The sequence below is a fragment of the Pan troglodytes genome, chromosome 12, assembly GCF_028858775.2.
Source record: "Pan troglodytes isolate AG18354 chromosome 12, NHGRI_mPanTro3-v2.0_pri, whole genome shotgun sequence".
NCBI lineage: Eukaryota > Metazoa > Chordata > Mammalia > Primates > Hominidae > Pan > Pan troglodytes.
In genome coordinates, this window is record NC_072410.2 from 11,280,443 (window position 1) to 11,306,980 (window position 26,538).

Below are 26,538 nucleotides of genomic sequence, written 5' to 3' on the forward strand. Positions count from 1 at the left end.
AGAGAGTCATTTGAGGCCAGGAGTTTGAGATCAGCCTGGGCAACATAACGAGAATCCATCTCTTACCAAAAAAAAAAAAAAAAAAAAAAAAAAAATTAAAAATTAGCTGGGCATGGTGGCACATGCCTGTAGCCCCAGCTACTTGGGAGGCTAAGATGGGAGGATTGTTTAAGCCCAAGAGTTTGAGGCTGCAGTGGGCTATGATCGCACACTGCACTGCAGCCTGGAAGATAGAGTGAGACCCTGTCTCAAATTAATTAATTAATTAATTAAGTGCTAAGTCCTTAAGTGCTATGGCTTGAATATTCCCTTCAAAAGTTGTATTAAAACTTAATCCCCAATGTGGCAGTATGGAGATGTGAGGCCTTTAAGAGGTGATTGGGTCATGAGGACTCTGCCCTCATGAATGGATTAATCCATTCATGGATTAACAATGGGATAAAGAATTAATGGGAGTGGAACTGGCAGCTTTATAAGAAGAGGAAGAGAGACCTAAGCTAGCACATGCGCACGCTTAGCCCCCTCGCCGTGTGATGCCCTGCGTTGCCTTAGGACCCTGCAGAGTCGCATCAGCAAGAAGACCATTATCAGATGGGGGTCCTTGACCTTGAATGTCCCAGCCTCCTTAACTGTGAGAAATAAATTTCCTTTCGTTATAATTTACTCAGTTTCAAGTATTCTTTTATAAGCAACAGAAAACAGACTAAGACAAGAAGTAAAATATAATTATAGCATATTACATGATTCAGCTGAAAACAGAATTTCCATAGCCACAAAAAAATACCCTGGGTATTGATTTAACCACAGCTATGAGTAGCATTCTATTAGATTAACACACCATGCTGGAGACTAGCACACACATACAGACATACATAGGATTACATAGGGATTGAATATCTCTGGAAAGATACCCAAGAGATGGGTAACCTCCATTCCCTACAGGGAGAGGGCTGGGGGCTGGAGTGGAAAAAACACTTTTTGAATAGTCAGAATGTTCTACCACTGCTTAAGAAAAATGGTATAAAAATCTCATCAGATTTTGGCCAAATACAAACATCTGAATGAGGGAAGACAAAAGAAATGGCACATACTCAGCCATGGTGTCTAGACAGGAACCACCTGGGTACAGCTGCATGGCCAGCAGCTGCAGAAACCCATCACCCCAGGGCAGCACAGGCTGGGTTAGCCCAGGCACATCTTATACACACACAGCATGTCTCTAACCCTCAGTCCTTACCACTACCAGTCTAGCCTGCTCAGAAATGACTTGGAAGTAGCAGTTATCCTCTAGAGTCTTTTTAAAAGAAATACAAAAAAAAGGACAAATATTGTATGATGCCACCTATATGAGGTAGTTGGAGTAGTCAAACTCACAGAGAAAGAAAGTAGACTGTGGGAGGCTGAGGCAGAAGGATCACGTGAGCCCAGGAGTTCAAGACCAGCCTGGACAACATGGCAAAACCCTGTCTCTACAAATACAAAAAAACAAATAAAAAACAGCTAGGTACAGTGGCTCATGCCTGTGGTCCCAGCTACTGGGGAGGCTGAGGTGGGAGGATCGCCTGAGCCTGGGAGGTCGAGGCTGCAATAAGCCGTGATCGCACCACTGCGCTCCAGCCTGAGCAACAGAGTGAAACCCTGTCTCAAGAAAAATAAATAAATAAAATAAAAAAAAAATAAAAAATAGAGTAGTGGTTACTCTACTGGAGTTCTGGAGATGGATGTGCAACGTGTGCTGATGGTTGCACAAAAACGTGAATGCCACTGAATTGTATACTCAAAATGGGTTGAAATGGGGGACTTTATGTTATATATATTTTACCATGTCAAAAAAATTAAAAATGAAAAAAAATAATTTTAAGAAATAGGTCCACTGTAAGCGCCCTGTTTTCACCTGCCACCGTTCACATGGTGCCGTCAGCGTAAGCCAAGGGCAAGGAAGTTCGAGCTGAAAGGAAGTCTTGTGAACAGGTCACAAGTCAGAAAGTATCAGGCATCTGTGGTTAATAACAGCTTTTCCAGCAGATGGTTTGGTTAAAGAAATTAGATTTTTATTTTCTAGATTCTGTTCTCATTGCCACCAAGAGCAGCAGAATAAAGAACCGGCAACAGGCATCAGCCCCAGTAAGGCAAGATGGGAGGGAAAAGCCCAGCACAGAGAGCCCATGGGGGCCCCGAAAACACAGCATCCACAGTACCAGGAGCCTGCATGGAGATGCATGGAGATGGGGGCCCCAAAGGAAACAGGATGTCAGGAGACGCAAACTACCCGCTTTTGTTTTGTTTTCGAGGCAGTGTTGTTCTGTTGCCCAGGCTGGAGTGGATCATGGCTCACTGCAGCTTCAAACTCCGAGGCTCAAGCGATCCTCCCACCTCAGCCTCCTGAGTAGCTGGGACCACAAGTGTGCACCACCATGTCTGCCTAATTTTTTTTTTTTTTTAATTTTTTTGTAGCAATGGGGTCCTATTGTGTTGCTCGGGCTGGTCTCGAACTCCCGGGCTCAAGCAATCCTCCCTCTTTGGCCTCCCAAAGTGCTGGGATTACAGGCATAAGCCACCGTGCCTGGCCCCAACTTAACATTTTTACAAAGAAAATTTAATGAAACAGTAGAATCTTTCCAGCTTTAGCCACTAGGAACTATGCCAGAATTTAAAAAGCAGTGTGAATCCCTAGACTAAACAGAAAACAAACAACAAATACTTTCCCCTCACCACAAGACTCCCACCAGTTTTTGGTTTTGCTTGGGAGCTGGGCTTCCCTGTCGTCTGGTCTGGTGGCTGCTGCCCTTCTGGAGTGTTGCGCCTGACCAGGGCACATTTCCACCCAAGCTAGAGGGCTGTTTACTTGCTATACTAGACATCAGAGCTAATTATAATATATATCCCAAATTACACCCTTCTTTGGAGACTCCAGTGAAAGGTCTTGGTCAAGCAGTGTTCTGGAACCTGGACAAACGGATATGCTAGTTTCGAGCTGATATTGGATACAGGTGAGGCAGGTTAGTGGCTACAGCACCAAGGAGGAGGCCCAGCCCACTGACTCAAGTCTCATAAAGGAGGCCAGGTGAATGCTCTCGAGGGACCTCAACCTGTAGCAGACACTGAATGTTTTCTACACCTATTAATCAAAGATGACTCCTGGCTCCATCAACAATAACAGACATCCAAGTGAAACAGGAAAAGAAGAGGGAGATTATTAGCATAAAACAAGCATAGCTCAAGAGGGCACCTAGGCTAGGAGCAGAACATCAGTTATTTCTTCCCTTGTATATACCCCAAACTCAGCATTTTAAAAAGAATTTGTCATTTACAAAAATTAAAAAATTTTTAATTTTATAATTTCATTTGCATCCTTCTATATTTGCTTTTATTTCACAACAGCAGATTACAGTGGCATATAGCAGCCTTAAAATATTTTGAAGACTTTTAGTAATATACAGAAATGTTCATAATATAAACTGAATGAAACAGAATATGTAATCATCTATGCAATAAAATACCTTTAAATATTTTGAAGACTTGCCGGGCGCAGTGGCTCATGCCTATAATACCAGCACTTTGGGAGGCCGAGGAGGGCAGATCATGAGGTCAGGAGATCAAGACCATCCTGGCTAACACCATGAAACTCTGTCTCTACTAAAAATACAAAAAATTAGCTGGGCATGGTGGTGGGCGCCTGTACTCCCAGCTACTCAGGAGACTAAGTCAGGAGAATTGCTTAAACCCGGGAGGTGGAGGTTGCAATGAGCTGAGATTACGCCACTGCACTCCAGCCTGGGTGACAGAGCAAGACTCTGTCTCAAAAAACAAAAAAATTTTTTTGAAGACTTTTAATAATATACAGAAATATTCATAATATAAACTGAATGAAACAGGATATATAATCATCTATGCAATAAAAGATTAATTTCAAGAACATTTAATTTATTTATATATAATTGGAAAATTTTTCTCAGAGTTGCAATTATAAGCCATTGTTTCTTTCTTTGTACTTGTTTGGTATTTTCCAAGTTTTTGACAAAATACATATATTACTATTAAAATAATTTAAACACACACACACACACACACACACACACACACACACACACGAGCCAAGACCAAGTAGTTTAAAAATCTTTCAGGGACACTCTTGTGCATGATGCCAAATCTCCCTTAGTCTTTCCAGAGTACATGGGATTCGTACTTAAATGTCCATGAGCTCCTATTATTTCCATCTTTCTTCCCCAAGTTTCAATTAACTGAGATTTGATTGCAAGATGCGGTTGCTCCTGAGAGGCAGAAGTGTACCTCCCCCAGTCCTGGTGCCAGTTCCTCCTCCTTTAAATTAATACTTCAAGGACAAATCTAAAATCTGAAGGCAACAGTACCTTAGCGCCGCCGCACCTGACGTTTGATTTGGCCCTTCCCCTCCATTCTGTTCACAACCATGAGCAGGAGGACAGGGACCAGGTCTGCCCAACTTGCCTCAATGTTCAGCCATCCCTCAGTTAACTATGCAGCCAACAAATAATGAATTGCCGGAAAACACCTTCATGTGCAAGGATGGCCATTTTGATAACTAGTGTGTACTTGCCTATGTGTATTGATTTTTACAATATCTCTATTTCTTGGTGTCTAAAATGACATCACCAGTGAATGTTACAGCTTTCCTTAGAGTAAATGACTTTATCACAGTCCTTTCTTCCTTTGGAAGGGAGAGAGCTATATAACAGCAGGGGCCACTATGGGAAAGAGGGTGTAAGAGCAATGGAAGGTGTGAGAAGTAACCAAAGCTCTGGGCCATTAGATACTCTAAACCACATCTTCAGCTAGGACAGGTGCTGTTTTAGGACCAAAGACCAGATGCTTTCCCTTCTCTTCCCCTTAAATGTAAGACCTGAAATCATATAAACTCTAGAAGAAAACCTAGACAGTACCATTCAGGACATAGGCATGGGCAAAGACTTCATGATGAAAACACCAAAAGCAATGGCAACAAAAGCCAAAATTGACAAATGGGATCTAATTAAACTAAAGAGCTTCTGCATAGCAAAAGAAACTATCATCAGAGTGAGCAGGCAACCTATAGAATGCGAGAAAATTTCTGCAATCTATCCATCTGACAAAGGGCTAATATCCAGAATCTACAAAGAACTTAAACAAATTTACAAGAAAAAAACAAACGACCCCATCAAAAAGTGGGCAAAGGATATGAACAGACACTTCTCAAAAGAAGACATTTGTGCGGCCAAAAAACACATGAAAAAAAGCTCATCATTATTGGTCATTGGAGAAATGTAAATCAAAACCACAATGAGATACCATCTCACACCAGTTTAAATGGCGATCATTAAAAAGTCAGGAAGCAACAGATGCTGGAGAGGATGTGGAGAAATAGGAACACTTTTACACTGTTGGTGGGAGTGTACATTAGTTCAACCTTTGTGGAAGACAGTGTGGCAATTCCTCAAGGATCTAGAACCAGAAATATCATTTGACCCAGCAATCCCATTACTGGGTATATACCCAAAGGATTAGAAATCATTCTACTATAAAGACATATGCACACATATGTTTATTACAGCATCATTCTCAATAGCAAAGACTTGGAATCAATCCAAATGTCCATCAATGATGGACTGAATTAAGAAAATGTGACACATATATGCCATGGAATACTATGCAGCCATAAAAAAGGATGAGTTCATGTCCTTTGCAGGGACATGGATGACGCTGGAACCCATCATTCTCAGCAAACTAACACAGGAACAGAAAACCAAATATTGCATATTCTCTCACTCATCAGTGGGAATTGAACAATGAGAACACGTGGACACAGGGAAGGGAACTTTCACACGTCGGGGCCTGTTGGGGTGGGGGGGCTGGGGGAGGGATAGCATTAGGAGAAATACCTAATGTAGATGATGGGTTGATGGGTGTAGCAAAGCACCATGGCACGTGTATACCTGTGTAACAAACCTGCACATTCTGCACATGTATCCCAGAACTTAAAGTATAATGAAAAGAAAGATAAAACACCGGGTCAGTCTCTAGTAACTCACGATTGTGCCATATTTAAAGAATGAGTGCAGATACAAAGTATGGGGTCCTCAATCTAGAGACCTCATCATGTTAAAAATTCACATAAATTCTGCCTATTCTTATGGGAATTTCTATGTGTGATCCTAATACCTTTTAGAAAAAAAAGGTCCCATGACCAAACTGAAAATACCAGGTGTTTCTCTCTAGAGTCCTTTTGACCCCTGCCAATATACATCCATGTTCTCTGCCCCTAGTGATTTTAATTGCACATTCTCTTGAATAAACATAGTCCACATAGATGTCGCTAATGGCAACTCCAGCAAAATTGCAGGCTAATGAATTTCTAACAAAATTACTTATATTGAAAGCCTAAAACTATTTTTTAACTCTTCACTGTTCCTGGGAGCCACAGTAGATTTCCTTAGGGCCCAGGAGATGTGAGAAGAGAGGTCACTGCAGGTGTGCAAATCAGGCTCCCTGTTTAAGTAAGACTAGCTCACTGCCTAGTGACCCTGCTCATGGGGCTCAGTGTCCTCACCTAAAAAACAATGCACATTTAGCAACTCCAACATCATCCTCTCTTGCCAAGAAATTATATAAATATTTGTCATCTTGATTAAGTAACTATTGACAGAGCAGGAGTATCGCCATCTTGGACAAGCACTGTCATTCTAAAGTTCACCTTGATTAAAAACCGCCTAAATCTAAAGGGCATCAGCCTAATGGCTAAGGTCAGCATGACCATAAACCACAAATAACATCTCCAACCAAAAACATTCCAAACTCCTCCCTGACCTGAGACATGCCAGCCCTGAGATAACGTCCCCTTCGGCCAGAGAGATGTCAGCCCCAAGATAACCTCCCGTCTGACCAGAGACATTCCAACCCTGCTATAAACTTCTGCCCAACATACAAACATTCCAAGCTTGTGATAAGCCCCCTACCCTGAAACTAATATATACTCTTAGTCTATAAAAGATAATGCTCCTCACCAAAATTGGCCAGGAGCCCCTCTCAGGTTTATTTCTCTAAAATAAACCCATCTTTAACTGTTAAGCTGCATTTCGTGTTTCTTTCCTCTTTCTTTAACTCTTACAACTATAATTTATTTCATTGAATCACTGTACAACTACTGTGCCCCTGAACATTATCTTAATAAAGTTGAAGAATCATATACAGGCAAATTTGGTATCATCATGTATGCTACCTAATTCAACTAAATGCTCATCATGGCCAGGCACGGTGGCTCACGCCTATAATCCCAGCACTTTGGGAGGCCGAGGCGGGTGGATCACGAGGTCAGGAGATCGAGACCATCCTGGCTAACACGGTGAAATCCTGTCTCTACTAAAAATACAAAAACTTAGCTGGGCATGGTGGCGGGCGCCTGTAGTCCCAGCTACTCGGGAGGCTGAGGCAGGAGAATGGCATGAACCCGGGAGGCAGAGTTTGCAGTGAGCCGAGGTTGCGCCACTGCACTCCAGCCTGGGTGACAGAGCGAGACTCCGTCTCAAAAAAGAAATGCTCATCATTTGCAAAAATTCTGATCGCTAAATTTGCTTTCAGGCTTAGTTTGGAGGTCAAATAAGATTTTTCTCCTTTAGAATGAGTTTATATATAATAAGCTGAAAACACACAGTAGAATAAATTCTACTCCAAACTTCTAAAGTTCTCAAAATAATACCCAGGTCATCTTCTGTACTCTAAAGAGATGGGTCCAAAACAAGAAACTGACTAATCAAAATTTTAAAACTCTACAATTTAAGTCCTCTGAACAGCTCATGGCATCTGAGAGCAGAAGTAGAGCTGGCAGTCACATGGTCCAAGTCCATCTCTTCCTTTGGAAAATAGACCAGGGAAGATGAGGCAGCTCACCCACAGTCATACACTGGCCAAGTCCAGAGAGACAGCAAGGTAGGGCTATGCTCCCCTCCTAGGTGACACCCAATGAGACCAATGTGCCAGCTTGCTGTTCTTGAAATCTTTAAACTACTCCTCATTCACTTCTTTTTTTTTTTTTTTCTTTTGAGATGGAGTCTCACTCTGTTGCCAGGCTGGAGTGCAGTGGTGCAATCTTGGCTTACTGCAACCTCCATCTCCCAGGTTCAAGCAATTCTCCTGCCTCAGTCTCCCCAGTATCTGGGACTATAGGCGTGCGCCACCACGCCCAGCTAATTTTCGTATTTTTAGTAGAGACGGGGTTTCAATACGTTGGCCAGGATGGTCTCGATCTCTTGACTTGTGATCCGCCTGCCTCGGTCATTCACTTATTATTAAATGATAGTTTTACTTATCTCTTCAGAAGCTATGTCTATGTAATTGTAAGACATCTGCTTTTTATAGTTGATGCAGAAAAAATATAGTCAAATCTCCTAAGCAGTCTTAGCCACTGGCTGAGAATGGCTGCCGAGAGACTCAGCCAGAGTAATGTGGAAGTTGCATTTTCTGCCTGGAGGCTAAGGGATTATCCACTAAGCAAGCCTACAACCTGGGGGAAAAAATGTAAAAAAAAGGGCACATCTTGTGGAAGTGTTGGCACACTAACCTGAGTAGTTAGGTCTGTGGTAATTGTGAGGTGGTTTTCTGAAAAGGAAACAAAATGATTCACTAAAAGGCATGACCCAGTATGGGACGGTGCCAAGTATCATGTCACAGAAAGTGAAAATGTAACAGATCAAAGAAGGCTCCACTCCAAAGTGGAGGAATTGCAGGAAAAAGGCTCTTGCTTCCACCCTGTGTGGCTCTGACCTCATTTTGTGCTTTTAACAACCACAGGCCAACCCAATTCTAAAACTGTGCACGCAACGAAATCCTGATGCAAAAAAACAAAAACAGAAAAGCAAAACACCTCCTGGCTAGGAGGAAAGAGGGGAGAATACAAAAGGGGTGGCAAGAAGAGAAGCATCTACCTGCCCGTCTGCAGCATTCTGAGACATGACAGCTGGGTCCCTGGGAAGACAGAGTATTCCAGGTATAAGTCCTGGCTTAGCTTATCCCTGTCTCACACAACCCTCCACCTCATCTAGCTTGCTCTTAAAAAACAAAGTGGAGCACTGAGATGATGGCCTGAGGCTTAGGGCCTGTCTCATTTCCAGAGACAGACTTTCCATCTCTTCCTGCCCCACGGTGCACAGGGGCTACATCAGCACTGCGAGGCGGTGGGGAGAGGTGGAAGGCAGGGGCGGCAGGGTAACTGAAGGGATGAGAGAGCTGCACTGGTTTTTATTTTTTGGGTTTTTTTTTTTTTTTTTTTTGAGACAGGGTCTCACTATGTTGCCCAGGCTGGAATGCAGTGGCTAGTCACAGGTGAAATCCCACTACTGAACAGTGCAGGAGTTTCGACCTGCTCCGTTTCTGACCTGGGCCAGTTCACTCCTCCTTAGGCAACCTGGTGGTCCCCTGCTTTTGGTGGTAGTGGGGGGAATCCCCATATTGATGAAGATACCCAATTGGCATAGCACACTATAGCCCAGAACTCTCTAGCTCAAGCAATTGCACTGTTTAAAAAGCCCCACATGGCCAGGGTGATTTTAACGTCTCCTCCTACCCGGTAAGAAACACTGTTCCCACTCACTGGTAGAGCTCTTGGGTCCAGCTGTACTTGATATGATATGTAGGTCAGGTGGGAAGTAGCCTCCCAGGCCCAGCCCCTGAGTATCTGTTAACCAACAGTTCCAACACTGCCAAGCTCAGATTGAACACACACTGTCAGCTATCCTTCAACTCTCTAAAGGGACCAGTGGTTTGCTTAAATAGAAAACAAAAGGCTTTTGCTTTTGAGGCAGCATTAGCATAATGACATTTAAAAAGAAAGGAAGAGGCCTGGCAAGGTGGCTCATGCCTGTAATCCCAGCACTTTGGGAGGCCTAGGTGGCCGGATCACCCAAGGTCAGGAGTTTGAGACCAGCCTGGGCATCATGGTGAAACCTCATCGCTACAAAAAATACAAAAAAAAAAAAAAAAAAAAAATTAGCTGGGTGTGGTGGTGGGCGCCTGTAATCCCAGCTACGCCGGAGGCTGAGGCAGGAGAATCGTTTGAACTCAGGAGGTGGAGGTTGCAATGAGCTGAGATCGTGCCACTGCACTCCAGCCTGGGCTACAGAATGATACTCTGTCTCAATAAGTAAGTAAATAAATAAATAAATAAATATTAAAACTAAAAAAATAAAAAAGGAAGAAAGAACACATACCTGAAGGAAGCGATTATTGCTGTAACTTCATCATCTGGATAAAACTGTGTAATTGCATGATGTGCCCCAAGCAATTCCTTCCCATCTTTCCACCAAGAAATTGTGGTGTCCTGGTATATATTAGGTACACTGATTGAGCAATTAAATTTGACACCTTTATGTTCAGAAAGTATTATGTGTCCAACTGTGTGTTTGAAGGCAAGAGGCGGTAGGGGCTTTGATTCGACAGAGGTCACCTGCGGAATGGCTACGTTTCCTGTATGTGGTCTTCCAGGCTGGGTTGGTGAAAACATCAAGGCAGGCTGGTACCCAGTGGCGTGAGGAAGGGATAACAGCGGTGTGTGGTCAGTTTGCAGGCTCCCTGGAAAAGGTCCCGGGAATAGCGGGTAAGGCTTGGCTTCTTCCCTTGCCTCAGTGATAGCTGTAAAACAGAACATCCAAATTTTAGCCTTTTAAATAAGAAGAGTTTCCCAAGTATGTTCCCAACTTCTTAGGCCAAGAAGAGAGAGCACTGGGGTGTCCTCTGTGCCCCAGGAAAAGATAAGCAGAATTCATTAACACACACATCTGGACATATTCTCATTCACCAGTTCATTCGTTTGTAAACTCGCCTCTGGAAGAGTCCTGAAGAAATGTAACCACCCCTACCAAAAATAAAAATTTTCTTATTACTGACTCATTCCAAGTCCTTCATGCCCAACTCAGCAGTATAAGAAGAAGGTGATGACACAGCAGGGCTCAAGGTCACTTTTCTTGGCCAGGCGCGGTGGCTCACACCTGTAATCTTGGCACTTTGGGAGGTCGAGACGGGAGGATCACCTGAGGTCAGGAGTTTGAGACAAGCCTGGCCAACATGGCAAAAACCTGTCTCTACTAAAAATACAAAAATTAGCTGGGCATGGTGGCACATTCCCGTAATCCCAGCTACTCAGGAGGTTGAAGCAGGAGAACAGCTTGAACCTGGGAGGCGAAGGTTACAGTGAGCCAAGGTAGCACCACAGCACTCCAGCCTGGGCGACAGAGAGAGACCCTGTCTCAAAATAAATAACTTTTCTTACTGTCTGCTCTGTCAGAGACTATGCTGCAAATTTGGCTGATAGTCTTTAAAAAGCTGATTGAGGTTCGAAAAAAAAAAACCACCCCAAAAATTAGCCAGATGTGTTGGCATGCATCTGTAGTCCCAGCTACTTGGGGGGCTGAGGAAGGAGGATCGCTTGAGCCCAGGAGATCAAGGCTGTGGTGAGCCAAGATTGTGCCACTGCACTCCAGCCTGGGTGACAGAGTGAGACCCTGTATCAGGAAAAAAAAAAAAAAAAAAAGCTGCTCATGGCCACAAAGAGATGAGTTTACAATTTTTGTGCCTTAACAACAAAAAAAGTGTTCTTAAGTTACCAGCTATAGAATACTGAAGCTTCCAGGAAAATGCTTGCTTGCTGGAATAAACCTGGAAATGTTTTTATTTCATCTGGTCCACAAGTATTTTAGACGGTTTCTGAGCAAGGGAAGGCTCATAATAGCTGTACTTTTAGCTTTCTGAGTGGCATTTTTGGACACAGATTCTACACTGGTTGTTATCTATTCAAATACGTTGGGAGGGAGTGAGTGAGACAGGTGGGTGAGAGAGATATAGGCCTAGCATTCTACATTATGGGTTGGTGACTGGAGGTACACAGTGGGGGCTCCATCCTTGCTCAAGGGCTGGCCTCCTGCCGTGCTCAGGACATCATGCCCTCCTGGGCTCCTGAGTGTGTGTGTGCAGGGAGTAGGGTGTTCTTTGCTCAGAGTTGTGCCCGATTTAACAAATAACACAGGACGCCCAGTTAAGCTTGAATTTCGGATGAACAACAAATAATTGTTTTTTAAACAAACAGGGCTTTCTTGCTCTGTCACCCAGGCTGGAGAGCAGTGGTACAGTAACTCACTGCAACTTCAATCTCCTAGGCTCAAGCGATCCTCCTACCTCAGCCTCCCGAGTAGGTTGTACTATAGGCTCATGCTACCATGTCCAGCTAGTTTAAAATTTTTTCTTGTAGGGAGGGAGTCTGGCTATGTATGTGCCCAGGCTGGAATTTTTAAAATTTAAGTATTCAGTTAAGTATTTAATTGGCTAATGGGAGATATAAGTAGGAAATCGTGGGGCAGAAGGGAGGGGATCTGGGAATTTTTCCTCTAGGTTCCTCTCTGCCAAGCCACTCTGGACAGCACATTTGCCTCAACTGAAGGGCATACCCCTGTCTGGGAGCCCTTGCCATGCAGCTCCCTCTCCCATTCCAGCAACTGCTCCCTCCCAGGCCCCTTTGATGTTGGGGGCCAACTCTCATGGCTGTTGCCTTTGGGAACTGCCTCCTTAGTGAGTCAGGATCAATGCCAGATAGAAGAGATTTTCCTACAAGGATACAGGAAGACTTTTCCTTATCCTGAGGTCTTGGTGAGTGTGGGAGTGTAGGGCCTTCTGTGTGCTTTAGGGGAGGGCTATGTGGGTCAGCTGTGGGCTGGCCTGGAGCCCAGCTGTCCAGACAGATGAATGTGCCATCATGGGAGTGTTCACTTATGCTAGGGAGTGAAGATCAGGATGACAACAGACAGGGACCATTGCCTCTCCAGTCACTCACAGCCCACATGCCAGGCAAACCTTCACAAGGGTGGACCTATGCTCTTGGGAGGAGGGGGCTCCCCTTCCTCTGATGTGTGGATGCTTTCTGCAGCAATGCATGTTCTGGCTGTTTGTCTCATGCCTGCAGAGCTCCCTCAAGGGTGCTCTACTTACTCATGTAGGCTTTGTTTTTGTTTGCTTTCTGAGATGGAGTCTTGCTCTGTCACCAGGCTGGAGTGGAGTGCAGTGGCGCAATCTCAGTTCTCTGCAACCTCTGCCTCCCAGGTTCAAGTGATTTTCCTGCCTCAGCCTCCTGAGTAGCTGGGACTACAGGTGCGCGCCACCATGCCCGGCTAATCTGTGTATTTTTAGTAGAGACGGGGTTTCACCATGTTAGCCAGGATGGTCTCGATCTCCTGACCTCGTGATCCGCCTGCCTCGGCCTCCCAAAGTGCTGGGATTACAGGCGTGAGCCACCACACTTGGCCCTTTATTCATGTACTTTGAAGCCCTGACAATTCACCTTTGCCACTTGGGTGGGCACACTCATCTGTGGTTCTTCCTATTCACTGAGCTACAGAGGACTCAGGAGTTAGGGGTTTAATCCAAATCACTTTTTCCCCCCATTTAAATATAGGTCCCTTTCTTAGAAGGCAAAAATGGGAAGTGGGAGAAGCAAATTATACCTTCATTGGTTTAATTTATTTAAGAATATTTTAAATTTTTAATTAGGAACTTAACAAATTTGTTGTGAAAAAATTCAAATATTTATTGAAGCATATACAATATAAAATGAAAGTCTGGGGCTGGGCGCAGTGGCTCACGCCTGTAATCCCAGCACTTTGGGAGGCCGAGGCAGGTGGATCACGAGGTCAGGAGATCGAGACCATCCTGGCTAACATGGTGAAACCCCATCTCTACTAAAAATACAAAAAATTAGCCGGGCATGGTGGCAGACGCAGGTAGTCCCAGCTACTCGGGAGGCTGAGGCAGGAGAATGGCGGAACCCGGGAGGCGGAGCTTGCAGTGAGCCGAGATCGCGCCACTGTACTCTAGCCTGGGGGACAGAGCGAGACTCTGTCTCAGAAAAAAAAAAAAATTAAAAAAAATAATAATAAAGTCTGTTTTGTAAGCCCAACCCTGCAAGATAATAACCTCTGATTACAATTTGGGGTATAATCTTCAGTTTTCCATGAGCCAAGCTGTTCACCAAACAAAGTGTTAACTTGGTTACGGGCAAGGCCACCCACTAAAGTGACATCACTGAAGTCAGGGAGCCACGAAACCTACCCTGAAATCACTCAACACTCTAGATGGTTTAAAAGATATCTGGGCCAGGCGCGGTGGCTCACGCCTGTAATCCCAGCACTTTGGGAGGCTGAGGTGGGTGGATCACCTGAGGTCAGGAGTTCGAGACAAGCCTGGCCAACATGGTGAAACCCCGTCTCTACTAAAAATACCAAAATTTAGCCAAGCGTAGTGGCGGGTGCCTGTAATCCCAGCTACTCAGGAGGCTGAGACAGGAGAATCACTTGAACCCGGGAGGCAGAGGTTGCAGTGAGCCAAGATCTCACCATTGCACTTCAGCCTGGGCAACAAGAGCGAAACTCCGTCTCAAAAAAAAAAAAAAAATATATATATATATATATATAGATATATCTATATCTATATATCTATATATATCTATATATCTATATATATCTGATCTGTACAATTTGATTTACCAGAAGTTGATAGAATGATTTGATTGCCAACAGATATTTATATAGCACCTCCTGGGTTCAAGATTTGCTACGACAGTCAAATGGGATAAAGAAAGAGACTTATTTCAGGAACAGAGCCACAGTGGGTCCCAGGAGCTGAAGGGGAGATGGACATGGCTAACTGGGGGTGGGGAGGGGAGGCTGCCCATAGCATCAGGGAGGCCTTCTCTGACTAACCTCCTATAGTTAGCACCCCCAGGTTAGGTGCTAGGACCCTTTTGTAATACATCTTACGATTACTCATCCAGTTCTTTCTCCACTGCCGGACTGAAAGCTCCATGATACCTACCACCTACACTACAGCCAGTATGTAGGAGGTGCTCAAAATAGGTTTGTTGAATGAGTGAGTAAAGGATGGATCTGAGGAGGGATGGAGAAGGTGCCTGGGGCTGCCAGGGTCAAAGGTGGTGGGAAACTGAAGAGACAGGAAGTAGCCCAACCAGTTTGGGAACAGCAATTTAGCTGAAGAGTAGAGCTACTGTGCTAGAACAAAAATGGGAGATAAACCAAAATTAAGGTGAATGTGGAGAGCCCTGAATCCCAGTCGAGGCAGGAGAAGTTTCTGGAAGGCTTCTGAGCAAGGGAGAGCAAGGCTCAGAGCTAGGCTTGATGAGGGGGATTCTGGCACCAGCAACTGGCTGAGTAGAAGGAAGAAGAGCAGGAAGTGGGAACCTTCCAGGAAGGCAGTGAAGACCTGACTACAAGGGCAGTCAGTGAGGAGTAGGAAGGATACAGGAGACCGAGAAGAGGGGGCTGACAGCAACAGCATCCTCACTACCACCAGTGTTCCACAAAGGAAAGTCAGTCTGACACCAGATATTGAGGAAAGATGCAATCCTGGCATAAAGGAGAGTTCTCAGGAGTGGACGGCTGGTGGCTCGAGGCTGCTCAGGCTCAGTTTGCTCACAGGGAAAGTGGGGATGGCAACCATGGTGCCTCATAGGGTTGCCAACAGGAATAAAGGAGTTATTACTGTCTGGATCACAGTAAGCACTCAATGTTAGCTATTATTTTAATTATTTTCTCATTTTATTATGAGTTAGTAAAAATCTTCCATGGTCTAACCCTTGAGAACTGTTGGGACTGAGGCCGGACCCCCACGTGGCTGGTGAGATTGGTGAGGCTCCTACTGCACAATTTTAGGGGGGTGGTATTGCCATTCACATCGTTGTTGGCTGTATAAATTGTTCTCTAGAGCTGTGCAATGCATAACCTCACCAGCCCTATGTGGGGGCCCTGGGTGATTATACAAAATGTGAAGAAAAAAAAGCCAAAACAAAAACCATTCCAAGGTTTTGGACCCAAGGGTTTGGGCAATGATGAATTAGAAATTATATTTTAAGTTGCTAAATTTTTCATTGTTTCTATTACTTTGGTTGTATAACGTATCTTTTCCCCCTGTTTTTCCCCCACAGAAGTGGAATACTCTCAAAATTATTTTTGGGGAGTGATTGCAGAGGAATTCAAACTGAAAGGCTTACCCACATCAAAGACTTAATGCAAATGTGGTCGTTTCTACACAGCACATGGAAAAGTGGGGTGCCTCTGGTTGTAATTTGGGTGGAATTCACAAGAAATCTCCACCTTATCCCTCCCACCTTCTTCCAGGATTGCTTCCTCATGTGGACTGGATAAACAGCTGGAGTGGAATTTTAACTTCACATAAACGAGTGCTGCTAAGCTGCCTTGGATCACCAGCCTCCCACTCAGGTCCCAGAGTAGCTGCCCAGCTGCTCCAGCAGCTGCATTTACCAACTCCAGGGGCCACTCCATCCAGTCCTGGACTTGTGTGGTACAGCACCCCTGCCCTGTGCCCATGTGTTTCCAATCACCATGCAGCCCTTGACCAGAGCCCTAACGTCCACTTCTTAAAGTCAGGGCTTTTGTCTCCATCATCTTTCTTCAGCACCCAGCACAGGACATGCCCAAGGGACGTGATTAATGAATGTTTATTCACATACTGCCCATTTTTCTGTGTGAGTTTGCCCTGTTTTTCTGAACATACTTGTCTGTAACTTCCTTGAAGGCTGGAGGTGGCATCATCTGAACCCACCATGATGATTGGCATGGAGTCACATGCAGCAAACATTTACAGAATAAACGGGTGTGACGTGCAGAGTCCTGAAGGGTGAGCAGGGAAGAGAGGTGGTCCAGGCAAGGACACTGCTGTGGCTGGAGACGGAACTTGGAGAGGCTGTCAGCATGCCTATGACACACAATTACAGTGGCTCAGACATTGAGGGACTTTGTGAATAGTCTCTTAGACTCAAAATTCGTTCATGAGGGCAAGCCAGTAAAGAATGTTATTTTCCATGTGATCAACTAGTGCATCCTACCCTCAAATCCATGAATCCTTGCTGAGCACTTGTCAAATGCAGTGTGCAAAGGCAGAAGGGCTGGTGGGCAGTGCTGCTCAGAGGTTAGCTAGCAGCTTTGCAGTCAGAGGGCTGAGGCCCACCCAGTCCCTCACCACCTCAAGGTATGGCCTCAGGAAAGCTCTATAACTTCTTTGCACTCTTGTGAGGACAAGAGGATCTCAGCAGTAGGAGCTGATAGGCATCGAGTCCACCAGCAGACTCCAAAGATATTGGCTGACATGGCTGTTACTGGCTTGCATCTGAACCCTGGCCTGCTGGCCACCTAAAGTAGGAATTTCTAAAGCCAGGTCTGGGCCCTGCGGGGATAAGGGCTGAGTTTAATTAGTGATGTCTGCCTTGGACAATGCATGGGGAAGGGCAATACTAGAGTAATATAATTGCCAGCCATGAGTGAGAGGAAAAAATATACATCGGGCTTGGGATGCGAAGGGCTCTTAGCTCTAAGGCATCTCTCAGTCTCTCCAGGGATGGTCTCCACAAGCCTTTCCTAACATGAGCTCCTTTGATTTTCTTGAAGCTTGGTGATCACAGCCCAAGGTGATCACCGAGGTGACTAAAGAAAGCAGCAGCAACTGAAATTGCAGGTCCCATGATAGTGGGTGGGGATGTGGCAGCAAGCAGCCTCCCTGGCCCTGGAGTCCCTCCATGCTGTGGGAAGAGGGCTGAGCAGGGCAGGTGGCAGCCCTGTGGGACTGAGGGTGCTGGCTGGTGAACCCTGTTCAGTTCCACCCCACCCCAGCCACCCCAGGATGCTGTGTGCCATCAGCCTGCTTTATGATCCCAGGCACCTGGGAAGAGAGAGGAATAGCTCCTCTACCAGAGTTACAGTAATGGCAGGAGTGAGTGCCAGCCTGTGGGACCCATTACTCCTGCTCTTTCTATTCCTTCCCCAACAATAAAATGGGCAGAAGCATCAGCTGAGCTCTCTAAAGTTCAGCCTCAAACTCAAGAGGCCCAGGCTAGGCGTGGTGGCTCCCAGCACTCTGGAAGGCCGAAGCGGGAGGATTGCTTGAGCCCAGGAGTTCAAGATCAGCCTGGGCAACAGAGTGAGACAAGTCTCTACCAAAAATAAAAATAAAAGAAAAACGAGGCCCAGAGGAGGCTGCAAAAGAGTGAGGGCTTATCTTTCAGCTCCTAGAGGTTCTTTGCTTCCCAACTCAAGCACACACGAACATATGGCACATAAATGCATGGCCAAGAGGATGCACCTTATTCCAGAGGTACGCTGTTTCCTCACCAGTCTTGCTGTCTGCTGAAGGTATTTGCTATCAAACAGCCCTACAGCCCTTCTGCAGGTGGGTTTGTGATTTAGAGAAAGGCTTTTTTTTTTTTTTTTGAGATCGCGTCTTAGTCTGTCACAGCCCAGGCTGGAGTGCAGTGGCATGATCTCAGCTCACTGCAAACCTCGCCTCCAGGGTTCAAGCAATTCTCCTGCCTCAGCCTCTTGAGTAGCAGGGATTACAGGCAGGTACCACCATGCCCAGCTAATTTTTGTATTTTTAGTAAAGACCGAGTTTCACCATGTTGATCAGGCTGGTGTCGAACTCCTGACTTCAGGTGATCTGCCTGCCTCCACCTCCCAAAGTTCAGAGAAAGGCTTTTGCATCTGGAATCCTGTAAATGCTGGTATCCCTGTTTCCCTACCCTCTCTAGGAGAAAACGCAGAACGTAGACCGGTGCCCCCACCCCCCATTTCTGTGTGCACACACCAGGCTGATATTTGAATCATGTCCTGAACAATGCCCTGTCACCCAGGTTAAGGACTCCCACCCCACTCCCTTCACCCCCACAGCTAGCTGAGGCCAAACATAGCACAAAAGGAAATTTTCTACTTAGTACTATTTATGCAATACCCAAAGGATTCCTGATTGATAAAGTGTAGTGGCCAGGCGCAGTGGCTCACGCCTGTAATCCCAGCACTTTGGGAGGCCGAGGCGGGCAGATCACCTGAGGTTAGGAGTTCAAGACCAGCCTGGCCAACATGGCAAAACCCCGTCTCTACTAAAAAACACAAAAAGTAGCCAGGCCTGGTGGCGGGCGCCTGTAATCCCAGCTACTCGGGAGGGTGAGGCAGGGAGAATTGCTTGAACCCGGGAGGCAGAAGTTGCAGTGAGCTGAGATCACGCCACTGCACTCCAGCCTAGGCAACACAGTGAGACTCTGTTTCGGAAAATAAATAAATAAATAAATAAAATAAAGAGTAGCAACACTTCATTAGAAGAAAAACAAACAAACAGAGTAGCAACACTTCATTAGAAGAAAAAGAAAAAAAAAACAAACCTTCAACCAGAACTCACTTGACCTGATGGATCAGTCCTAAATTGCAAATGGTAATTATTAACTTCACTGGAGTGACCCTTGGGCCACTTGGAGAATGTTAAAGGAGGAAGAGACGATCACGCCACCCATTTGCCCTAAGTGTAGCAAAGCCCTGCAAGAGAAACCGGGTGGCTGGCCCTGAGTCAGTGCTGGAGAGAACAGGCCTGGGGCTTGCAGGAAGGAAAGGAAGTAAATGGCTGGGCAGTGTGTGCCCCAAGAGGTCACAGCCCAGCCACAGGAGGAGAAAAGCCCAAGTGCCAGTGAAAGCCCAGAAATGCCTGCACGGTGGAAGGAACGTGAAGTTGCCTGTAAAACACGGTGTTGGCATTGGGTTGCCAGATAAAAAACAGTACAGCCCTTTACACCTGAATTTCAGATAAGCAACCAATATGGGAACACCCCGGATTTACTTAGTGGAACAAATATAACTTAGTATCATTTAGTCAAAACCAGCCGGAGCCACAGCACTAGGGATTTCATTGTTGCCCTTCCCATAGGCTGCTTCTTGGGGCTTAGAGCAGCATGGAGAGTGGGTCTGGAGGGGCAAACAGGGACCTGGCACACCAGGAAAGCTATCCAACCTCTCTGAACCAAGGCTTGCAGCATGAAGGGGCTGAGACATCTGAGCAAAAGCACAAGGGGCTTGCTTATCAGTGGGGTGACCTTCCTACTGCCCCTGGCCCCATACATTCCTTTTGGCTCAAAAAAAAAAAAAAGAAAAGAAAAAGAAAAAACATCAAAAAACAAAATGAGCAGAGGTACCTCTCTGCTTGGCCTTGAACACACATGTTAGCACGGCAAGCCCCAAGGGCCCCAAAGGGCTTTAGGTACCCTCTCATCATCCCTTTCAGCCTGTCCCCCACTTTTTCACTGGGGCATTTGCCTTTTTCTTCGTGGTGCTTTGCAAAAGAAGCTTCCCAAACAGACTGCAATGTCCATGTCCCTACCATGGGGGGCACCAATGCAACCAGAAAAGAGCCTTCCAGAATCTGACCACGACTTTTCACTACTTCTTCCAATTCTCCCACTATGCTGTCAAACCCAGCAGAACATCAGAATCTTCCAGGAAATGTTTTTAAGCTTTTGATGCCCATGTCCCACCCAGGGCTTGAATTTATTGGCTCAGGGTGCAGCTTGGGCACTGGGATTTAAAAAAAAAATCTCCTCTTATGATTCTAATGTACAGCCAGGGTCAGACCCCTACTTTAGGGAATAGATTCAGGGGCACAAATCACTCTAAGGTGGGCCAGGGGGCTGCGGAAGGCCAGGGATGGGGGGCACTGAATGGCCTGGATGGAGCTCGCAAATCCTCATGCAGAGGGCCCAGGTTTGACTGCACGTGCTTTAGGAGATGAGGAGGCTGCAGGAGGGGTGGGGTGAGAACAAGAACCCTAAAGTCAGAGGGACAAGGCACAGCCCCAGCTCAGCCACGTAGAGGCCAGGTGACCTTGTGTAAGTCACCTGTCCATTCAAAACTCACTCTCCTCTTTCTGTAAAATGAGACAGTTTCCCTCCAGCCTTTGGGGCTCTGGGGTTGATTCTCCCCAAGACTCAGCTGTGGCTTTCACAAGACCCAGAAGAGATGCTGAGTCCCCAAGTTTAATTTCTCCATCATGCCACTCCCAAAACATACCCTCCAGCTCACCAGTACCTGAATTCTCTACTTCAGTACCTGTTTTCTCTCCAAGATAAGAGTGGAATATTGCACGTGAAACAATGCACAGTGTCTGGCATCCACAGACATGCAATAAATGGCAGCTATTATTTTCCTAACATGAAACATCTGATCTGTCTTGTTTCAAAGGTGCAACTAGTCATGCCTGGACTATCAATGCCAAACATATGGAACTGATTATGCTGACTCAGACCATTCAACTCCTGCAATGAAATATGAATACTGTATACAATATCATGTTTACTTAACCAAAGGTTTCCCTCTGCTTTCTCCACTGGCAGCATGCCAAGTGTCACAGAAAGGCTCTGAGGCAATACTGTCTGGCCAGGGTCTCAAAGGGGCTTTCCCCTCTGGGGGTCTGGGGTTGATACTGCCGGAGGCCCAACTGTGGCTTTCATAAGACCCAGATGAGATACTCAGTTCATGTTAACTTTTCCATCATGCCACTCCCAAAACATATACTCCAGCCTACCAGTACCTGAATTACTATTACTAAAAAGCCGATCCTTAAGGAAAAAACAATTTTCTTTTAAAATGTGACTATCTCCGGAAGACCAGACCTGTTAGCAAGAAGTTTGTTAAAGTCCTCCCTAAGTAACAGAGAACAAAGAATCCCCTCCAAAAACAGACTAGATGTACTTTTCCCTATTCTTCCCACTAAGTACACCCCAGAACACTAGATATTAAATAAGCATTTTCAAAACTCTGACTTAGAGTAGTCAAAAATCACATAGAACAGAACATAGATAGGATGGTGGTTGCCAGGGGCTAAGGGGAGAGGGAATGGGGAATTAGTGTTTAATGGTTACAGAGTTTCAGTTTTACAGGATGAAAATGAATGGTGGCCACGATTGCACAACATTATGAATATATTTAATTCCACTGAGCTCTACACTTAGAAATGGTTAAGATGGTAAATTATATGTTATGTGTCTTTTGGCATTTTTTTTTTTTTAAGACAGAGTCTCACTCTGTCACCAGGCTGGAGTGTAGTCGCACGATCTCGACTCACTGCAACCTCCACCTCCCAGGTTTAAGCGATTCTCCTGCCTCGGCCTCCGGAGTAGCTGGGACTACAGGCGCACGCTACCACACCCAGCTAATTTTTCTATTTTTAGTAGAGATGGGGTTTCACCATGTTGGCCAGGATGGTCTCCATCTCTTGACCTTGTGATCCGCCCACCTCGGCCTCCCAAAGTGCTGGGATTACAGGCGTGGGCCACTGCGCCTGGCCTCGTCTTTTAGCATAATTTTAAAAAACAAGACAAAACTCTGAAAGGTAGAGAGAAGCAGGCAGACTGGCTAGGAACCTCAGGACTCAAGAACAAATGGGTTTCCTTTTGCCCCGTATGTCCTAGACTAGGAGCTAAAGACAAGGAAAGGGGCAGCCCAGCCAGACAGAAAACTTTTAGACAATAAACTGCTCTACTCCAGGCAAGCAACCCAAAACACATCACGGCCCCATCCCCATCCACACCAGCAAAAGTCAAGTGAGAAATCTAGACTTCCACCCTCACCAAGCTATAGAGAAGTACTACAAGTGGCCCTCCAGGGTGGTGTCAGAAAGGGCCTAGAGGAAGTAGCGAACTAAGATGTCTAGCCCCACTGACTGGTGTGAGGACCATGTGGGAGCCAGGCCTTCCATCCCCACCCAGCATTAATGAAGCAATGAAGCATCTCTCCTCCTCCCTACTGGGGCAGTATCTGGGGCCTGCAGAAAGTCAGGGCTTTCACTGCCAACCAGAAAGAAGGCCATCCTTCCCCCTACTCTAGTGTTTGGGGAGGCCAGGTGGGGAAGAATTGGAACAGAAATGAGGCACTTCTACCCCTCCGAGCCAGAGAGATATCAGTGGAAGCCTGGTGGGGAGCCGGAACTGCCACCTGACCTCTGACCAGCAGTAATGAAGATATCCCCACACTCAGATGTCAATGGAGGCTGAGTGAGGAACCTAGAATTCTACCCCTACCTGGCAGCAACGAGGCAGCATGCCCTCTTCCCTAGCCAGAGTAAGTCAGAGGAAAACAGGTAAAACAGAAGACTAAAATAAGATCCAGGGTCTCAAAATGTCTGTGTGCCAAAAAAATAAATAAATAAATAAAACTGATCTCAAGCAGAATGAAATGCCAACATCAAAATGACAAATCTTCTGAAAAATCTTTTAAAGAAGCAATCATAAAAATATTTAAATGAACAATTATGAACATGCTTGAAACATGAAAAAACAGAAAGCCACAGCAAAGAAATACAAAGTCTCGGTAAAGAAATAGAAGATCTTTTTAAAAATCAAAAGGAAATTTTAGAACTAAAAAAATACAATAACCAAAAATTTAAAAACTCAATGGATAAGTTCAACAGTAAAATGAAAGGGGAACAAAAGAAAGAATCGGTATACTAAAACCAAAACAATAGAATTCAATTTGACCATGAGAAGAGACTGAAAAAAATGAATAGAGTCTCTGGGACTACTATTAAAGATCTAAAATCCGTATCACTGAAGTCCTGAAAGGAGAGGAGAAAGAAAGCAAGGCTAAAAGGGAACTTGAAGGGCCAGGCACGGTGGCTCTTGCCTGTAATCCCAGCACTTTGGGAGGCCAAGGTGGGCGGAATTGCTTGAACCCGGGAGGCAGAGCTTGCAGTGAGCCAAGATGGTGCCATCAGAGTGCCACTGCACTCCAGCCTGGGTGACAGAATGAGACCCTGTTTCAAAAAAATAAAGAAAAGAAAAAATATAATCTATATTTATAGAACACTCTTCCCAACAATAGAATACACATTCTTTCGAAGATCAATGATATAAAGCAAACCTCAACAAATTAAAAATAACTGAAATCATATAGTTTATGTTCTCTAATTACAATGGAAATAACCAGATATTAATAACAGAAACACAACAGAAATTCTCAACACTTGCAAACTAAACTTATTTATTTATTTATTTTGGAGATGGAGTTTTTGCTCTTGTTGCCCAGGCTAGAGTGCAATAGTACAATCTCAGCTTACTACAACCTCTGCCTCCTGGGTTCAAGTGATTCTCCTGCCTCAGCTTCCCAAATAGCTGGGATTACAGTCATGTGCCACCAAGACTGGCTAATTTTTTGTATTTAGTAGAGATGGGGTTTCACCATGTTAGTCAGACTGGTCTCAAACTCCTGACCTCAGGTGATCCACCTGCCTCAGCCTCCCAAAGTGCTGGGATTACAGGTGTGAGCCACCACGCCCAGCCACAAACTAAACTTCTAAATAGTCCATGCGTCAAAGAAAAGTGTCAAGAAAAAAATTTTTAAAAATACGTTGAACTAAATGAAAATAAAAACGCAACATGTCAAAATTTGTGGGATACAGCTAAAGCAGTGCTGGGGAAAATTTATAGTATTAAAATAGAGGAAAAGTCTCAAATCCATCATTTAAGTTTAGAACACAGGGAAAGAGCAAAATAAACCCAAAACAAGCAGAAAGAAGAAAATAATAGATAAAAAAAGAAAATGAAAAAAAAAGCAATACAGAATCAATGAAACAAACAACAAATTCTTTGAAAAGACCAATAAAATTAACAAACCTCTAACAACACCAACAAAGAAAAAAATGAGAAGACAAATTGTTAATATCAGGAATAAAACAGGGGAAATCACCATAGACTCTGCAGACATCAAAAGGATAAGTGAATAGTACAAATAACCACACATGAATTTGGTAGCATAGAGGAAGTGAATTAAATCTTCAAAAAACATAAACTATCACAACGTACCCCATATGAAATAGATAATTTGAATCAGGCTATAACTACTAAGGAAATTGAATTCATAATTTTTTAAACCACCGAAAAACAAATCTCCAGGCCCAGATGGTTTCAATGGAGAATTATGCCAAATGCTTAAAGAAGAATTAACACCAATTCCACATAATCTCCTTCAGAAATTAGAAGTGAGGGTGGAACTTCCTAATATATTTTATGAAGCTAGTATTGCTCTGATACCAAAACCAGACAAAAACAATACGGAAAAAACAGATCAACATTCTTCATGAATATAAACGCAAAAAAATTATTAACAAAATATCAACAAATAGAACTCACCAATATATAAAAATAATTATATACCACAATCAAGTGGAATTTATGCCATGGATAGAAAGCTAGTTCAGTATTTGAAAATCAGACAATGTCATCCAGCATACTAACAGACTAAAAAAATAAAAATCACATGATCATATTGATCATTTAACAAAATTCAATATTCGTTCATGGGGGAAAAAAAAACCCTCTAAGAAAATTAGGAAGAAGCCAGACATGGTGGCTCATGCCTGTAATCCCAGCACTTTGGGAGGCCAAGGCAGGTAGATCACCTGAGGTCAGGAGTTCAAGACCAGCATGGCCAACATGGTGAAACCCCGTCTCTACTAAAAATACAAAAATTAGGCTGGGCGCAGTGGCTCACACCTGCAGTCCCAGCTACTCGGGAGGCTGAGGCAGGAGAATGGCATGAACCCGGGAGGCAGAGCTTGCAGTGAGCCGTGATTGCACCATTGCACTCCAGCCTGGGCCACAGAGCAAGACTCTGTCTCAAACAAACAAACAAAAATACAAAAATTAGCCGGGTGTGGTGGTGCACACCTGTAGTCCTGGCTACTTGGGGGCTGAGACAGGAGAATTGCTTGAACCTGGGAGGCAGAGGTTGCAGTGAGCCAAGATCGCGCCACTGCACTCCAGCCTGGGTGACAGAGGAGACTCCATCTCAAAAAAAAAAAAAAAAAAAAAAAAAAAAAGAAAGAAAGAAAGAAAAGAGGGGCACATCCTCAACTTAATAAAGATCTGAAAAAAAAAATGGATGGGAACAAGGCAAGGATATCTGCTTTCCCCATTCTTATTCAACACTGTGCTGAAAGTTGTAGCCAATGCAATAAAGCAAGTAAAAGAAATAAAACACATCAGAAAGAAAAGATCAGAAAAGAAGAAAATAAACGCATTGCTATTTGCAGATATGATTATCTTCATAGAAAATTCCAAGGAAGGCTAGGCACAGTGGCTCATGCCTGCAATCCTAGCACTTTGGGAGGCTGAGGTGGGTGGATCACCTGAAGTCAGGAGTTCAACACCAGCCTGGCCAAAATGGTGAAACCCCACCTCTATCAAAAATACAAAAAAATTAGCCAGGCATGGTGGTGGCATGCGCCTGTAATCCCAGCTACTCCAGAGGCTGAGGCACAAGAATCGCTTGAGCCCTGGAGGCGGAGGTTGCAGTGAGCCGAGATTGCACCACTGTACTCCAACCTGGGTGACAGAGTGAGACTCCATCTCAAAAAAAGAAAAAGAAAAAAAAGAAAATTCCAAGGAATCTATAAAAAAGTCTCCTTGGAATAAATAAGTTATTTTATCAAGGTTGCAAGATACAAATTATTGTATTTCTACATATTAAGCAATAAACACATAGACATTGAAATTAAAAATACAATACCATTTACAATCACTCCAAATGGTGAAATACTTAGGTATAAATCTAACAAAGCACATACAGAACTCATCTGCTAAAAACAACAAAACACTGATGAAAGAAATACAAGAAGATATAACTAAATGGAGAGATATACTGTGTTCATAAA

At 44.5% G+C, this 26,538-nt stretch overlaps 1 protein-coding gene across 3 annotated transcripts in view; it reads right to left on the bottom strand.

Moving 5' to 3' along the window:
• The window catches only part of MERTK (MER proto-oncogene, tyrosine kinase), a 146,290-nt gene that overhangs the window by 90,660 nt on the left and 29,092 nt on the right, over positions 1-26,538 (bottom strand). For 2 of the 3 annotated variants that reach the window (XM_515690.8, XM_054678732.2), the window contains one exon: positions 10,215-10,635. In XM_515690.8, coding sequence (XP_515690.5) covers positions 10,215-10,635 — 421 coding nt within the window. Of the gene's footprint in view, positions 1-10,214; positions 10,636-16,575; positions 16,777-26,538 lie in introns of those variants that run through there. The other variant, XM_024354491.3, reaches the window with a different exon arrangement.